The sequence below is a fragment of the Zeus faber genome, assembly GCF_960531495.2.
Source record: "Zeus faber genome assembly, chromosome: 4".
NCBI lineage: Eukaryota > Metazoa > Chordata > Actinopteri > Zeiformes > Zeidae > Zeus > Zeus faber.
Window position 1 is genome coordinate 5,523,503 of NC_137191.1, and position 18,916 is coordinate 5,542,418.

The window sequence follows — 18,916 nt, forward strand, 5'->3', positions numbered from 1 at the left end:
ATTTATTTATCATTAAAACAATATTTTGTTCTGTGTGTCTCTGTCTGTCTATCTGTGTGCGCGTGGCAGCATGTACACAGAGGTTATAATCGTTTACTGAAGCTTGCAATTTTAGGGAATTTCCATGTTGGCATGGTTGCTTTGAACTGGCCTGTAGATTTTTGCCTTGGCGCGCACACACACACACACACACACACACACACACACACACACACACACACACACACACACACACACACACACACACACACACACACACACACACACACACACACAGTGCCCATGTTATGGAACTGAAGTGGTCAACATGTTTGGCAGCAACAGCAATAAAGCCGCGTAAGCTACAGAAGAGAAGATTAGCCCAGACTGCTAGTTAGGTCCGTAATGTTCGGGCGAAAGCGAAAACACTCCTTCCCTCCCTCCGTCCAGGCAGCGCCACCGGCCAGAGAACACCCCCTGGGGTTCCTTAAAGTACACATTCCTGTGCAGTGGCAATGTTTTGGAAACATTTTCTCTCCCCCCCCCCCCCCCCCTATAAAAGATAAAAAATAGATTTGGAGTGACGAGATCTGAACTCCATGCAACCCGAAACTCGACCCTAAAACGGATATAAGGGGATAAGAAACACAGCAACCGGTACGACCTAGTGGCGGCTTGCAGACTGTACACCGCCCGCTGCCATGTTGGTGTTTTCAGAAGAAGAGTTTGCACCCGTCTCATAGTAAATCCTCTGGAGAAGCCGTAAGCTGCTGAGCACTTGGCTTACTCTCTCTCTCTCTCTCTCTCTCTCTGCTGCTCCACCGGACGCTCTGCGGCTCTATCTGCATCTTGTCCAAGCAGGGATTGCACCTGCGTGCGTGTGCAAATGAGCCTCAAACCGGTGTTTTTGCATGCGGGTTCAGGCTACGTACAGTGTGAATGGGCGTGTGTGTGGATAGAAATAGCTCCCATAATACCATTCTTTCCTGGCATTGTTGCTGTTGGTTCTGAAAGGTGACCCGAAAGGCTGCCATGTCTATTTTTAGGTGTGGCCCGCCACCAGAGACACAGGCGGCCACATTTTGAAGCTTTCCTGCGCATGATTAAGTGGCTGGTTACGTGTGTGTTTGTGTGTGTGTGTGTGTGTGTGTGTGTGTGTGTGTGTGTGTGTGTATCGGATGTACAGTATGAGGGTAGAAAGTGAAACGCAGGCCTCTAACAAGCTGCGAATGACTCTTTGAGCCAAACTGTTTATAATTTAGTGTGTTATTTTCTAATTTTACTCTACATGCATTGGCTGCGTTGTAAATGATGGTTTATCCCAGAATGCATCCTGAGACATAATTAAATGTTTGAAATGACATGATTTAATAAAGCAACAATGAAAATCACAATGATAACAAAAAAAAACACAAAGAGTGACAGCTATGGCCTTGGACACAGTTGGTGTAAATACACAGGCGTATTTATGATGCATGTCAAAAGGGCGTCTTCCTAGTAGGGATGCAGCAGTACAGTGGGCTTGCAGTTCGGCATGTATCACGTTTTTGGGGCCACGATGACGGTACGGTTTCGGTATCTTTATATTTGAGAAAAAAACATTTAATTAAAGAAAACTTAAGATGTGTAAACATTTTTTATAGTAGTCTGCAATGAATAACTAGTGTAACACTCTGTCTGGGTAATTCAAATATTGATTTTCATTAATATTTATTTATATATATAATATTTTGAAAACATTTTACAATAAAATAAATAAATAAAACAAGTACTATAGTTCGTTATTTTTGTGTCGAACAGGTATTAACAGTTATTTTCACACATAAATAATAATGGTGAAATTACTTATTCAAATTAAACCTCACCGTCAGACCGGTGTGTGTGTGTGTGTGTGTGTGTGTGTGTGTGTGTGTGTGTGTGTGTGTGTGTGTGTGTGTGTGTGTGTGTGTGTGTGTGTGTGTGTGTGTGTGTGTGTGTGTGTGTGTGTGTGTGTGTGTGTGAGCGCCTTCGCTTTGGGAACCTGACGTGACGGTGGCTGTGCTTCTTTTCAGCCAGGGCACCTCCTGGCGAGGGAGGAGCATGGGCCGTCTCTTACATGGAGGAGGGGAACATTTGCCGACAGCAGGAGACAACAAATTAAAATAAACAACGCAACATAAAACTGTAAAACAACGGCTCGTCACCCGGTTCCCTTCATTCCTACAAAAGAGCCGTTTAAAGGGACCGGATCGTTCCTGAACGACCCGACACTATCTGGTGCGAGTGGAAGGGAGGGTCTGAGGTGAAGTCCGTAATGTAATTGTGTTCGATAACACACCGTGGACCGTTGCATCCCTAGTACCTGTTGGGCTCAGATCCAGGTGAATATCAGACCAAGTGGAAGCTTTAAGGGCCGAACTCAGACTGAAAGGCACTCTATGGAATAAAATAAACTTCTCTAGAAATGCAAAGTAAATGAATCGTTTTGTTTGTTTCCGTTCGTCTCCATAGCCACGTTCGCTTCTACTCATGCATGCCTTGGTTGTGATTCTGAAAAGGATTCTTCCGTTAAGAGTTTATTCTAAGGCCTCGGGATGTCTGCGTGCGTATTTGGGGGGCGTGGTTGCATTGATGGGCAGATCTCCCTTGTTCTCGTTGGAGCAAGGTGGGTGTGCCTCATCCTTCCTCCAGCTTTCTGGTGGGTTCACCCTCCACCTAAACACACCGAGACGCCGCCCTGCTGCCCTCAATTAACAAAGCTCTGGCCCCCGTTTCCTGCCAAGATGGCAGTGGGCGTAGACCCAAACGCTTCAAATCGTTGGTTTCTAAAGAGACAACTTGAAGCGATGGTTTTCCTGCGGCTTTCTGGGTAGCATCGAGATGCTTTCGCATTCTGGGTAGCATCGACATGCTGCTGCATTCTGGGTAGCATCGAGATGGTGCTGCATTCTGGGTAGCATGGACATGCTGCGGCATTCTGGGTAGCATCGACATGCTGCGGCATTCTGGGTAGCTTTTAGTCCTGTGGCTGAGAACTCTGTGGTGGATGTAGGAGCTGCCCTTGGCAGGGGGGGGGCAACAACTTAGCATTTTGGGATTATCACTATTTCTGTTTTTCAGGACAGCTTACTATTTAGTAAGACCCTGTGTGCTCTCATTCTTATAAGCTGTCAGGTTGTAAAACAAATTTCACAAAAATGGAAAAAAGAACATGTCCATTCGTTCAGGGGTTCCCAAACATTTTTATGTTGTACGCACTTGTGTCATCAATAATAAACCGTGACATGGTCCAATAATGATACTAATAGTGATTATCTTGTGTGTTTTACTTTAATTGAAGGTAGAATAGATATAGATTTTGCAGTTGCAGTGCATTCATTTGCATTAAGTTATTCAAGCACCATTTGGATGAGTGACTTTAATTTTAGAGTATTTGTATGCATCTCGGACAGGGTAAGTAGATGAGTGACTTATTTGATCTATCCTAAAATATCATACAGCCTGGCGTTTGATTTATTTGTATTCCTTGACGTGGTCTGTTGTTAAAATCGGTCAAACGGCACCGAGCAAACAGAGGCGCCGAGCAGAGGTTGCTTCACTGCACCGCTTCAAACAGCGCGTCACTGGAAGGGCTCAGAGGTAGGGCGTCCCCGTGAACAAACGGCGCTCTTCCCCCGCGGCCAAGGAAAGACCGGAGGAGGGCTGCTCTGGTCATGGTCGCAGGGTGGGAGGTTCCAGTCGCCTGACCCCGGCCAGCGTCTGCAGCCCCGGTGCTCCGCCGGAGACCAGTTAGGGAGCGGGGCGCGTCAGCGGTAACGGCTTTCTTTTTCCTGTTTTTTTTTTTTTTAATATCTCCTCCGCGTGAGTCACACTTGGCTCCGCCGCCGCAGAATGAACCGTTCTGTTTGTTTTGCGGCAGATGCAGAAACGACACGAGAAGGCGTCGTGTTTCACTCAGGCCGCGCTGAATGGCGACACCGCCGTCCAAACCACAGACCCAACAACAGTCAACAAACGAGTCAAACGAGTCAAATAACTGTCAACGGTGGAGCTCTCTGGATCTGACCCGGTGTACCAGAGCCGAATCTCCTGCTTTTTGTTTGTGGAGGGGACGGGTCAGGGCTTGGTGGGGGGGACAATGATTTGTCGGACAAAGGAATTAAGGGAGGGAGGGAGGAAGGGTTGGCCGGTTGGTGCTCGCCGCTGCTGGAAGTGCCGGTTTGGTGACGGAGCGAGGGGGTGGTCTGGGATCGTGGTCGGTGCATGTGCGCACGTGTGTCTGCGGTTCAGACGTATCATCACCATGCACAATGGGGAGCGGGATGGCCTGGCCTGTGCGGTGAACACCAGAGGCGGGGTTTGGGGGGGGGGGGTACACGCGTGCGTGCGTGCGTGCACGTGTTTAGGAAACGTGGGCTCGGGACGTCGGGGGATGGCGGCGATGGTAGTTGTGTTTTGGTGAGGCTGCAGCTGTCACGTTGGACGCGGCGCTCGCCCGGGGCCTCTGTCCGACTTTCATTACATTTAGATTTACCCTTCAAAGCCGAGGGCGATGTGGAGGGCAGCACTGCCGTGGAATTAATATCATCAACCATTTACATCAGGCCATCGTACCACGACTTTGAGGACCGTTCAAATAAATTCACGGGGACATTTTTTTTGTTTTGTTTTCATTTTCAATTCAATCAAAGAGTTTGGAGCGACAGAGAACGGAGATGCGGTGTGGTGGGGATGATTTGTTTGAATGGAAGAATGTTGGGAATGACGTCGCGCCACTCGACTTTGAAGCTGCGTACCGCGGCAGAACCTTCCCTCCACGCCGCCCCCCCCCTCCGTGATTCATTTGCTGCCAATTCCGTTGTCGTTGTTTATGTTTAGTGCCCCGCCCGCCGACCGCCCCATTAAGTGTGTCGCCGTCCCGAGCTCCCGACCGGTTCTGCCGCCGCCGTCGAGGGCTCGTGTTTTTTCCCCGCAGCACCGCCTTTGTGACGACCCGGTGAACGAATTGGGCACGATTGTGCTCTGAATTATTTGGTTATGTAACACGCTGCTCAACCCAATTTAGACTTTTTTTTTTTTTTTTTTTTGGAGGGGATTTTGGGGTCTTAATCATTTCCATGTCAGCTTTTAAGTAGGGGGATCTGGTTTAGAGCGTGACAGAGGATGGCTGCTGGGATGACGGCTCTTCTTTTCACTCGTTGGGAGATGAGACCAAACTGTGACTATTCAAGAAAGGGTGTGTGTATATATATATATATATATATATATATATATATATATATATAATAGCCGCAATCCTTCTCTACCACTAAACCAGTCCGAAAACTGTGCCTTGGAGGTTGTGGCCGAGCGAGTCCATAAAAGCGGTCGACAGAATGAAGCTTTCGGGAAGCGAAGCGGCCTCATGCGAACGCGGTGCCTTGATTCCCGTGATCGGCCCCGAGCCGGAGACCAAAGTAAATAAATGATCTAAACTGGATTGACGTTGAAACTCATTCTGCTGGATATCGTAATGTACCCAGTGCACTTTTCAACCACTCAAATAGGTTTCAACTGTTCAAGTGTCGGTGTGTGTGTGTGTGTGTGTGTCTCTCATGATGAATGACTGCAGTTGATTTGCTTCCACTGCCCTCGCTCTAAAATAAACAGTGATGTCAGCCCCTCCTCCTTCTGACGGTGTTATTGACCGCAGATCAATGCTACTCTTCGCTTGTTAAATATAACGGCGTTTTCGGCTTTGTTCGAGCTGCCACGTTGTCGCCGTATTTGGCGAGGGGTCGACGTCTCAGGTCTCACAAGGAAACCTAATTTCCACGTCGTTCGTCCCGCTGGAGCCGTGCCGCTCCGCCCGCCGGCCGTCTCTCTTTCTCGCCTCTTCAGGTTCCCGGACCCTCTCCGCTTCCCAGGTGGACGTTTGGCCGGCCGACGCATTTTTTGGGCTCTAACATGCACGGCGGACGTACCCCGGTCTGGTAGTGCGCCGGACATTTGATGCTCTTCAGCCTGGGGGAACGTGCGCTGTGTGACATGCTGTATATAAATACAACTTATTAGTTAATGCTGTAAATGTTATGACCCGGAAGTGCTTAAAGTCATTATGTCTATGGTTCACCCGAGAAACCCTTTTATATAAGAGGTGTTGTGTTGTGTGGTATTATTCGGTCTCCGTGATGGCAGTAAACCCTTCCCACCCCCCAGTAGTTCTGATAAACTAAGTTGACATACAGTTAATTATTCTAGTTAATCAGCTTAGAATGCAACTGGAAACGGTACAAACTTGCCGGCCGTAGCGGCAAGCGGGGACCTGCTCTGTCCCGTCGACACCGTGTCGCTCTGCCACTGTAATCTCAGCCATCTTTTTAAGTGGCATCTGACCCAAAAGAGGGGCTTAGCGGCGTGTGGCGAGGCACCCCTCACCCCCCCGCCCCACGGCGCCTCGCTTCCACGCTCACCTCGTGCGAACCGCTGAGATGGATGAGGAAGTTGTAAAGGTAAAAAAAGGGAGGGCGGGGGAGGAAGGGAACGGGGTCAGAAAAGATTTACATGCAATCCCCTTCGGATAAGATAACACTTTGTTGATCCCCGTGAGGAAATTCAGGGTAATCATTAAAGGTGATAAGTAAACAAATAAAAAAAAAAAATGCAATAAAAAAGACGTTCAGATAATATACCAATCCATCAAAAATTGTTTTACGAAACATGAATCCCAACAGAACAGAACCGTCTCCGTAAAGTGGCACCCGTCAGGGAGTAAGCTCCGCCCCACAGACAACTCCACCTATGATGATTACATAATTTTTTTTTTAATGTATAGAATCTGGTTTTGTTCTGATTCTCTGTGTCTTCTCTCTAACATTTGTCAAGCGTTTTTCCGTTCGGCCTGCTGTTTCTGCTGTGCCGTTCGGCCCGTGAGTCATCTGGTCAGTTGTTTGGGCTGCATGGCTTCATTCCCTCTGGGTTTGGCCCCGATGTCAGCACGTTGCTTAGACACTCCGCCTTGACTGGTTATTGTTGGTGTGTTATCGTCCTGTAATGGTTCCAGAGTCTCCGAGTGGAGCGCTTGTTGTGGCGCCAGGCGCCCCGGAGAAGGGCGAGGAGAGTAAACGGACCCCGTCCCGCCCAGTCATGACCCGCACGGTCAAACAAAACCCTTTCTCTGTAAATACTCCTCTCCTTGGCCTTGGTCTCCCTCAGCTTGTTCACATCAATGATGGTTTTTTTGACGTGTGTGTGTGTGTGTGTGTGTGTGTGTGTGTGTGTGTGTGTGTGTGTGTGTGTGTGTGTGTGTGTGTGTGTGTGTGTGTGTGTGTGTGTGTGTGTGTGTGTGTGTGTGTGTGTGTGTGTGTGTGGTTTCTGGGGTGTGTGTTTATGGAACTGAAGGAGTGGTAGAAGCGGCTCTGTTTATGGTTTCTTTCCAACTTCCCTGCTGCCGGAGTGAGGAACCTTTTCATATTGCCCACAGACATTTCTGTGGCCGCTGTAGTGCTTCCTGCATCGCGGTCCGTCTGTTTTGAGTGAAGAGTTTTTATTTGTGACTGATTGATTGCTCTGAAATGCCTTTTGCTGCTGGGCAAGGCGAGTGTTCAAAGTTCTTGACATACAATAAGCATCAAAGGTATTTAACAAAAAAAAAGTATAGATATATATTATACGCAATTGCACTTTTTGGTCATCAATTTGGAACGAGACATTCCTCTTGAATTATAAGTCTATTATTACTCCAAGCAGTTCTGAATTAACTCAAAATAATCCTTAACGTTGCAGGCAGACAGGGTATATAAGTATTAAATAATATATATACTTATCATATAAGTATAGAGCAGTATTGCAATCGCAAACATGATGGGTGGAAAATGTTTGATACCCCGAGAGGGAAACATCTGAACTCCATTTCATCATATCATGAAAAAAACACATCTTGGGGACAGGTAATTACATTAATGTGCAATGGAAGACCATTTCAAAGATGATTTTATGTTTTTCCAACATCTTGCAATATTTCTAAATTCTGAAAACATCCATAAATTGTCTGTCGTCATGACACGGTCCAGATGTCTTTTCCACCCCCAAGCTGCTTGCAGGAAACACGTCAATCGACTTCAAACTTTTTTATTTTTCTTGCTTGTTAATATGCCGGCGCTCTGATGTCAATATCTGTTTAGTGCAGTTATGTCCAGCACACACCAGAGGACTTTTTTGGTGTGATGCTTACCTAGGGGGGACTAAGGGGTGGGAAGGGGATTATGCGTTCTCTTTTTGTGTGTGTGTGTGTGTGTGTGTGTGTGTGTGTGTGTGTGTGTGTGTGTGTGTGTGTGTGTGTGTGTGTGTGTGTGTGTGTGTGTGTGTGTGTGTGTGTGTGTGTGTGTGTGTGTGTGTGATGTTACAGTGTGGGATGCTTATATCAGACATGTCGACAAAGTAATCGCTGCGAACACAACACTCAGGCTTCCGACTGCCCTGAACGCGCCGTGTGCAACGTTTTTTCTATTGTCCGCACGGAACCCAAAAAAAATAGCGTATGTTTTATTGGAGTAGTATTTATTCATTTTATTTTTATTTTCTGCACGGCAACGAAAGTCAACACTCACTTTTAAACGAGGCCTTGTAGATCTAATATGAGTGAAGATTCAGCAACTGGATTGCTTATTTCTCGGACCAAATTTGTTCATAAACTGATTTAGGTGGACTGATGAGGTGAAATCGATGAAAGTTATGCAATAAATGCTCAAACGCCACTGGCTCACAGGCCTCGGGGCCTCGGGAGGGTGGCTCCGCCCACTTAAACACCCCGTTTTGGAACGAGAGGGTTATAGAGGCATGTTACAATGGCTCGAATGCATATGCTGAGTCGTATTTTCAGCAACAAACCTCATGTGTTGGGGACCTCGGAGACCTTTATTAACTTGAGTAAAATAAGAAGCATTTCCCTTTAAATCTTGGATCCTACTGTGAGCTAGAATCCCAAGATGTGTGCACATCATCTGCCTAAATCCTACAGTGTGTGCACTACTGGGATGGGAAGTCTCTAAATGTGTGATTCTGTCTGTTTGAAAGTATTTTGGTGTGTCCTTACCCTTACTCCTCCGAGTGTGAATGCTATGACTGATATTCGTGACCTTTCCTATTCCCTCATCAAATTGATGGTTGTCAATTAGTTGAAAGTGTTGTATTGGAATGTGCTCTAGGGCTCGGACACAAAATAAGGCTGAAACTCTCATTCCAGGACTGTCCTTGTTGCTTATTTACTGCAGCGCGTGTGTCTTGTTATGCCGACACACCAGCATCAGGGCCCTGGTGAATCGCTGGGCGGTGTGCTGGCTTGTCAACCAATCAAACAAACCCATCTAACTCGTCCCTCTCCCTCCAGGTGATCGGGTGAGATAAGGAGCGCCGGCAAGAGAGTGAGCGAGGCTGCGCAGGCATGAGCACGGACGGCCATCAGGGGGTGGTGACCACCCCTCCCCCGCCCAGCGGAGGGACCAAGGAGCGATACTTCGACCGGGTCAACGTCAACGATCCCGAGTACCTCAGGGCCCGGAACATGTCGCCCGACCTGCGGCAGGACTTCAACGTGCTGGAGCAGAAGAAGCGCGTCACGCAGATCCTACAGAGCCCGGTAAGTCGAAAACGAGAGGGAGTGTGACTTGACTTGACGCAAGTGGGAATGGTCGTTTAAAGTAAACAGTGAGTTTGATACGTCCCGGGAGGCCAATGGGCGCGTCGGCAAGGGAGCCCCTTCAAAGTTTTCCTGATTTATTTACCAAAGTTGGGTAGACAGCGTCCCAATTCAACCCCTGGTAGTAACAATGCTCTACAGTCCCATACTTTGACAACGAGGAAGTCCTCGAAGGAAAAGTAAATGGAGACCTTGTTTTCACAGCGGTGAATAAAGAATAGTCACGCCAGGCGAAGCATCAGCATCTCGCCGCTCGCAAAACCTCCAGAACAAGTTCATCGGAAGCATCAGATTGCGAGTGCTGAGTGGCCAGAGCCGGGTAAATCCCTCATGGGGTTTCCCGTTTCACCTGGGTTCCCTTACTGTTATTCATTCCCTCGCTCTCATAGTCATTTCAGTTGAATGACTTTGGTATGTCGATCAATGGAGCTCCACAGAAACACAAAGCCGCGGCCGTGAAACCTACACCGTACGCAGCGGACTTGGGCAGGATAATATGACTGTGACAGACTGTCACCAGGGCTGAGCGTCCTCCTTGCACAGATGAAGCTATACCCATCATTTGATTTCATTCGATTTCAATTTCACTTCCATGTGAAAAACAGTCCATTTTAAACGAACACACCGAGTTTTGGCATCCTTTGCCATAGCGTTTATGCCGCACAGTCCTTTAAGGCTGCATCTAAAATGGTGAAAAACACGACAGTTTTATAAAACTGTTCATTCGTTTCGATCTGTGTTGTGAGGCATTGCCTGGTTGGCGTGTGTGTGTGCACATGGATTTATGTTTGCTTGAGTGCCTGCCACAGCAGTCTGCGGTCTTGTAAAAACCCTAATATAACCACGAGCGACCACACCCTCGCTCAGATAAATGACCGGAGCTCTCGGACCGATCTCCAGGCCCAGGGTTCTCATGTCGGGCTCAGGTTCCGCTGAAGTCAACTTTTCTCTCGGTCAAACTCGCTGAAAGTGAAGAAGCTCCTGGCGCAGCGCCGTATCCGTGACCCCGGTGGGACACAAGGAGCTACCCAGCGCCGCGCTTTACCCAGCAAGCGGCATCAAGACCTGGCATCCATGACGTGGCGATGCCGCTGTGTGGCCTCATGGCACCAGGTGCACTTTGAGCGATAACATCAACTTGTGCAACTTGTGTGCGTTCGGTTTTTACAAGCCCCCCGCCCCACGCACGCGCACACACACACACACACACACACACACGCACACACGCACACACACGCACACACACACACACACACACACACCCTGCCAGGAGTATTTGCTCTGCAGTGTTGACCCAGGGCAGGATTGCGACTCAAGCGCACTTTACTGTTTGCAACAGAATTTCACAATTGGACACATTTGACGAGGCGCGCGCATGTATTACGTACTTATATTATGTCCTTAACAGGCTCTGCGTAGGCCTGCTTTAATCTCCACCGTCATGTATTTTTTTTATGGTACAAAAATTGTGCCAGTTGAATTAACTTATTTGCATATAAACACAAATTCACTTTTGGAAAATGTTATGTTTTTATTTATTTGAAATTCAATTTCCAAATGTAATTCAATTTAAATAAGAAAAAGGGTTTCAAATTGAGTGCCTAAAATGTTTGTGAATTTGTTTATGAGTTTGTTTATTTTTTCTAGCAGTATCCAGGCACTAAGGAAAAGGACGCTCGCCCACGGATATAAACAAACTGGCTTTCGGCCAATCAGATTATCTCCTTTCAAACAATAAAAACGCAGCTCCAGCTCAGATATCGGAGTTGAGTAACTAAGGTCGGCGGTTGATTGAAGCAGTCCTCTCCAGCGTGTGTGTGTGTGTGTGTGTGTGTGTGTGTGTGTGTGTGTGTGTGTGTGTGTGTGTGTGTGTGTGTGTGTGTGTGTGTGTGTGTGTGTGTGTGTGTGTGTGTGTGTGTGTGTGTGTGTGTGTGTGTGTGGGCCATGGCGGTTTTGGCGTGTGCTTTTTAAAGCTTTAAATGTGATCCACATTCTGCACATGCCCAGTGTGGTCTCCTTGGCAGACTTTTCTTCCAGCTGTCTGGGGAGGTGTGTGTGTGTGTGTGTGGGTGTGTGTGTGTGGATTGAGGGAAATGGACAAAGGGACATACAGTAGTGTGTGCGTGTGCGCCCATATTTGCCTCATGTTAAAAGCCACTGTCTGATTCCTCGTCACGGGGATTAGGCGTCTGTCGTTCTGTCTGTGGCTCTGTGTGAGTGTTTGTTGTTCTTGCGGTCACCTCGTGTGTATTTGGGGGGGATGTGATGCAAGGTTTGAACATGCGCCAGGTCTCGTTTGGACGGCTCAAACCGCAGCGCTGACAGGTGTTTACCCATGAGCCCCGGAACGTTTAATTGTTTTATTGGCCCTCACCCGCTCTGAGCCCTTTAGCCAGTTCCTCCCACACAGGGATGGATGGAGGGATGGATGGATGGATGGAGGGATGGAGGGATGGATAGATGGCGGGATGGAAGGAGTTGCGGACAGAGATGCGACCACCACTTAATTTATGTTGGAGAATATGGAAAACGGCTTGACTTCTTGGACTCAACCGGCCATGAAATAATACTCATTTTCAAGGTCGCGACCGGAGTCGAGATCCGAACCCGCGGCGGAGTCCGGGCTCCAGACCTGCAGCCCCGGCCCTCGCCGTCCGCTCACGTTTGATCCCTTCTCTCGTTTTCTTTTTCTTTTCTTTCTCCCTGACTCTCTTCCTGTTTTCCCCCTTCCTGCCATCTGTCTGCACTTTGTTTTCTCTCCGTAGTTGGAGAGCCAGATTACACGTCTCTCCAGCCTTCAGATCGGAGGCAGCATTTAAAGTCTGACCGACGTACGGGAGGATAAAGCCACCCGGCGGCGGCGGCGGCCTTGTGCACATTGACTTGCATGTGCTTCACTGTTTTGTGTTATTATTTTTTTCTCTTGCATTTCCAAGGCTACTGTTGCATTCTGCCCTTGGATCTCAGAAAGTGGTTTGGTTTCGGCATCAACGTGCAAACAATAACCGTAAACACATGGAATGGGAAGAGGGTGGCGGATGGAACAGATGCAAAAAAAAAAAAAAAACAACCTCGCATTGCTTCAGGATATTTAGACGAGACATTCAGAGGTGGAGTGGATCTCTCAGGAAGCATGAATTGGCAACATTTAAACGTGAAGGACCACACAAGCTAACTGTTTATGTTCATTTGATTTATTTTGGCGGAGCGGGAAGAGCAGGGTTTTTAAGAAGGGATTCGGCGCTAAATACGGCAACGCGGTCATTTCCACCCGTGAATGAAGTGGGAGAGGCCGCCTAGCAACGGTTATTGTCAAAAACATCGGCGAAAACGTTGGAAATAATTACGAAGTTGGAATTCAACGAGAGAAACATGGCTGTGACTCTCCAAGAAGCCACAGCCAAAGTTGAGGGTGCAGTGCTTCATCACCGTGGGAGCTGGCGTGCATTATAAATGGAGTTATCTGTCCTCTGTCACGTGCTGTGTGACCCTCATGACTGCTGGGAAACGAGGTTGCAGCTCCCATTATCAGCTCAAAAGTTAAAAAAAAAAAAATCGAATCAACCGCAATTTAATTTGACTTCAAGCTGCTTCTATTTTCAGTTTCAACCCCGATCTACTCAATTCCCTCTTGTGTTTCCCTTCTCAGTCCCGTCCCGTCCTCTCTTGTCTTCTCTCCGCGACTTGTTTCCACGTCTTCATCGCATTCATTCATTCCTCCATTTTTAAGCCCCCCCCCCACAACACTCTCCTGGGCTCACTGGTGGAGAAGAGTTTTACATTTCATAATCTCTTTTTTTGATTTTGATTTTTTTTTTTTTTTCCCCGGTAGGCCCATGTAACGACTGCTGTAGATTTAGTTTTTCTTCTCCTTTCTTCAGATCCGCAAGGTCTCGTCCCGTGTCACATTAAGTGGTCCCACGTACCCTGGGGGAGTCCTTTCCTCTTTCAAAACTTCCGTCGGTCCGCGGTGCCTTTTTTATTTATTTTTTGGTGTTTATACAGTTTTTACGATCCCCCCCCCCCCCTCCCCCCGGACGCTGTGCTGTGTGAAGCACACCGGCAGCAGCGCTCTCCGAGTCAGGATGAAACACGCCACAACGCGACCACCTTGCCTTCGGCCGGCCTTGTGCCTCAGTAGGATGACATCGCGTGTCGCTGCTGCTTCCAGTGTTCAAGCTGCGCGGCTGCAGGAGTCGCTCCACTGTGGGAGCTACTGCGTGAGTAAAGACGGGATTCAAAGAGACATAATGGAGAAATTTGATGTGGGTACACCAGAAAGGCCAGTCCAAGTGCACAGCTTTGAAATATCATCATGTCTACATTTGTTTATCTTTATTACCTTATAACTATCGTTGTTTCTTTTCGTTGTTCCACCTGCTTTCACTTGCTTCGGGGGTGAACAAGTGCACCTCTTCAGGCGAAGGGCAGAGGGTTTATGCAGAGTAGTGGAGGACTCACCCATACACACACACACACACACACACACACACACACACACACACACACACACACACACACAGGAATCAATAGTGCTGGATAGCTGGCAGACACACTCCTGTTCTGTAAGTTTGTCACGTAGGCCGTGTGAAAGACCAGCATTGTGCTGACTTCACAAGAAAAGCTGTTTGAGCGTGAGTGAAATTACAAGCCTCACCTGGTGTGTGTGCGCGTGCACGTGCGTACAACTACATTCACGCAAACCCTTTAATCATTCCACATGGGGCTCACATGCGCTTCCTCCATGTGAGCAGCCGTTCAGTCCACAGGTGACTCATGCTGCTCCAGTCGCGGCGGCATGAGCGAACCTGCAGGATCCACCTCGCGCATCACCGCGTCCCATCTCCCTACGTCACCGTTACCCGTCTCCAGCGATCACCGCGGCTGAGGCCAAAGGGGGTGACGATGAAGAGAGACCCCCCCCGAAGGTGAGACCGAGTTCCGGCCTTTGCCGGGCGGGGGGGACCAAAGATTATCGAGTCCGGGTCGAGTCCGAGACTCTAACCGACTAAAAGTCTCATTCTCTGGGTCCTTGGAAAGAAAGAGGTTGATGGATACAAGGCGCCTAACCTTTGGCAAACCAGGAAGCCCCACGCGAAACATGCGCCGGGAGCAACGTCTCCCCGGCCTTAAAGTCTGGTCACTGTTTGGGTCAGAGCGTTCCGACAGCCGAGTCAGTGCGACCGCCTGTCTGTCTGACAAAGACACTTCATTGTTACGACTTGTGTTTCCCCCTCCGTTCTGCGGCAGCAGACAAAGACCGTGTGCCGGGGAAGCCAGAAAACAGCCCGGCGCCCCGTTCCCATTGCGCCGTCTCTCCCCCGGCCTCCGCTCCTCCACTCCTCCACGCCTCCACTCCTTCACGCTGGGGGACGGGAAGGGATTGAGCCCCCACACCCTCCCCCCTGTAAGACGATCGGTCTGTTTTGGCCTTCCAGGCTGGGGAGGAGCTCACTCGGGCTCGGTTTTCTGTGCTCTTTATGGAAGCGAACAATACTACAGATAATAGCATGGAGCAATGGACACGACACTTACAGCCACTGTCATCAGGTTTCTCATTTTCTGTGAATGGGTTATTATGGGTTATTACGTTCATTCCCGCCACGTTCTCATGGTGTTCATTGTGTCGGGCTCTGCGGTTCGACATGTCAAAAGGTGCGAGGTTCCGATATATGTTGGACTTGGTGAGCAGGTCACCGTAAAAAAAACTTTTTAAATTGATATACTCCCGTAACGTGTCCCCTGCATTTAATAGGAGCAGTGGGCTTCACTGCTTCACTTGGTTGGTGCACGGGCAGTTATCCAGAAGCCCTTCTGACCTTTGAGCTTCCTCCTTTTAAAGCGTCCGCGGCTTTGTCTTCAGCGTGGCCACGCCCAAGCGGCTGAAGTGCACAGTCGACGTGGGATGTTGATGTTTTCGGTCGCGCTGCAGATGGGCGGGTTATTGCTGAAATGTATTAAAAAAAGTAAAATAAAAAATCAAATCGGATCCACTTGAGAACCCCGGATTAATTTGTTTCGATGATGGGAATCAAATCCCCCGCTGTCATAATCTGCTCAGGAATTTAGGCGAAAGCGCGTGTGCGCGCGTGTGTGTGTGTGTACGCACATAGGACATGTGTACATTATGTTAATACTTGGTAATACAATTTTGGGGGGAAATAATCATAAACGAATGTCATATCTATTTTTACAAAGCCATCGTTTTAAAATGAAGGGGATTCTATTTTGAGACAAACAGCAGCTGTTTAGTAATCAAAGCTCATCACACACTTTTATATATCGTATTATATATATATATATATATATATATATTACTTTCTTGTTGTTATTCTGCATTATTCTACATCAATATTTTTTTATTGTATTTATACTATCTCCATATTTCCTTCAACAATATTTCTTTTTTACTCTTTTAGTTTTCTTTGACTTTCCCAGCGCAGTCTGCAGTCTGCCGCTGAGCATTTCACTGCACACTTTGTACGAGCTTTGCATCTTCAATCACACATTCTTTTCTTCTTGGATCTGTTTTTTTGAAAGAAACTCTCTCGCACCAGGATTCCCCACAACTGCTGTCACTGTCACTGCCATCATCGGGTTGGAATGCGTCCACTGCTTCTTGTTGTGCCACACACACACACACACACACACACAGGATGTTCCCTGGCTCTGGTCAATAGACTGCCCAGCGCGTTCTGGGTCAAGTGAGCGATCTCCGCCGCCACAGGACGATGCGCTCCCAAACAGAACGCCAAAAAAGCCATACAACAACAATGACAGCCAAACCCATCCCGCCGTCACCCATCCGCGCCGCCCGAGCCGGGGCGGTTGTCATGGCAACCTCGCCACTCGCAAAGGGGGAAATGTCTGGCTGGGCCTCAGGACCCCCGGGCCTCCGGGGACTGGATGTGTCCTGATTTGACGGGTCATGTCTGCGCTTTCAATTACCTCCCCGATGTGGGGCCTAAAATCAATGGCCTGTTCCACATCCACCTCCCCCAAGTGCTGTACTGCACCGACCCATGGGTGGTGCTGGTGGTGGTGGTGGAGGGGGAAGAGAGTGCCGGTGGGGAGGGAGAGCGATGGCTGCATCGGGGGAGTCTGGAGTCTGGCACCAAACAGAAATAAGGGCATGAATATTGGATGTGGCCCCTCTGCGGGAACAATGTCACGTCCCATTTTAACTTCACCCCTGCACCCGGTTTGCATCAGATGGTTCCCCACCTTCCCCGTTCGTTTTTCCACTGAACTGGAGCCTCCTCTTTTAAACTGTCCTAACCGCGTTCTGTTGGGGGACAGACTTGCAGTCGTTTGTAACACAAAGCAAAAGAAAAGCAAAACCACTTTGCTTCTGCATCATTTTTTCGTATTGTCTTCATCAAGTCAAATTTGTCGCTCGAGGTATTTATGGAATTAATGTCACTGCAATTCATTGCCCTCCTTGATAATTATTCGGCGTCGGTCATAATACGTGGGCCACCAGTTGAATAGGCCTGGACGATGATCTTCCGCTTACGATGATTTGAGGCAAACAGCTGTTGATAAGGATTGTTTATATGAATTACCACAGGAAACAGGAAGGACCTTCACTCCAACTAATTCTTTATTTTTAAATTGTATTTATTTTTTATTTTTTTGCAGTGAACAGCAGTTGCAACCACAGTAACTTGTATCGTGGGACCAACCTCGCCCTCAGCTTTGTTTAATTCCTGGAAATTAGATTATGCAATGTTTTCAGGGCTCAGCGTAACTCCTTAATACCGTTAAACTGTTGGGAAGCAGCTTGAGTTTCCTGCTTTTTACGATACTTCATCATTACTGCATCGTAGGGGTACTGTTCACACACACAACACAGCGAAGGGCCGATATCCAGGTGTGTGTGTGTGTGTGTGTGTGGGTGTGTGTGTGTGTCCCCTTGGGCTGACTCAAATTGGTGACAAAAGCAGGCTCAGTGCTAAAGAATGTGTAAACAGTGAAGATAAAACTTGAACTTAGTACTCTGACAGAGGTTTTACTAAAGCATATTACAAACAATGTGACTCATTTCAACCATTTACATCACGCTCTGTCACAGTTATTCGTGGGGGGGGGTTTTTTCGCGAAAACCTTTCAATTTCTCTTTGCCAAGTGTCCTTATGGCGATCATCTGCAGCCGCACATGCGGCGTTCGTCCGACTCGCAGTCCTGCTCAATCGCCATTGTTTGTGAAGGTATCAGCATTTTTCCAGACGCTGAATGTGAGGTCAGAGGTCAATCCATAATGGCTTTAATTGCTTCCCTCATCCAAGTGCCGTGTGTGGAGTAGGTATGCTAGCGAGCAGGGCACAAAAGCTAGGTTGTGGCTGTGAGGTCACGGCAGGCTGGGAGCTTCTAGTGTCTGAGAGGAGGAGCGAAAAAGGAGGCAAACAAAGGTCCTCCCCAAAACTGGATCTCTCATTTACTTTGTATGATGAATGGAAGAAAACACAACTCAAAGTGGACCAAATAAGACACTTGCCTTCCTTATTCTCTGTATGTATGTCCTTGGATTATCTGTAGAACCGTTCAGCCGATCTGCTTCACACTTGGCGGCTGTGTCGCCGGGGACCCAAGGACGTGTGGTGTCGAATTTGGTGCAATTTGGACACGCGACACGTGTGTTATATTAATAAACGTTCAATGATCAAATGAACAGCAATGCTGCTCAGAGGTGCGGGGCTTCAGGGCTCTTCCGCTTAGCTCTGTGCAGTAGCGGGGCGTGGCTTCAGGGCTGCGACTCACCTACGTCTGCGGTGCAGCCGCAATATGTAGTCGGGTGTGTTGTTCTAGTGAGCAGCGCGTTTCCCCTTTGTATGACTTGAAACAGGTAATTACGGAAATATGCCGTCCCGTGAGAAAGTGTATTTCCTCGGTTTGTTTTTTTCACCGCGACTCGCCGCGAATTTCACGAGGGCGGCCCGTACGTCAGCAGTTCAGTGCTGGTGCAGAGCCTAGGCAGCACTCGATCATGGAAACTGTCGTCGGGACAGGATTAGTGGAACACTCTCCCTGTCCGAGCAGACGGCAGGCAGGCGGACATCCAGCCAATCCCGACTGTCACCCTGTCACCCGGCCAGCCAGTCAGCCAATCCCAGTCCAGCCAGCCATCCAATCCCAGTCCAGCCAGTCAGCCAATCCTGAGCTAGTTTGTCAGGCAACTGTCAGTCGGGCAAATGACACCCTGAGAGCGTTTCTCTAATCTGTGATTAACACATCTCGCTCTCTTTTTCTCCCTCTCCCTCGCTCTCTCTCCCCCTTTGTTTT

General features: G+C 48.3%; 1 protein-coding gene across 8 annotated transcripts in view; it reads left to right on the forward strand.

Annotated features, from left to right (window-relative positions):
• add3a (adducin 3 (gamma) a) overlaps positions 1–18,916 on the forward strand; it is a 107,767-nt gene that overhangs the window by 63,505 nt on the left and 25,346 nt on the right. For all 8 annotated transcript variants that reach the window (XM_079999057.1, XM_079999056.1, XM_079999054.1 and 5 more), the window contains one exon: positions 9,326–9,574. In XM_079999057.1, the coding sequence (XP_079855183.1) occupies positions 9,380–9,574 (195 nt within the window). In that variant the 5' untranslated portion in view covers positions 9,326–9,379. The remainder of the gene's footprint in view (positions 1–9,325; positions 9,575–18,916) is intronic.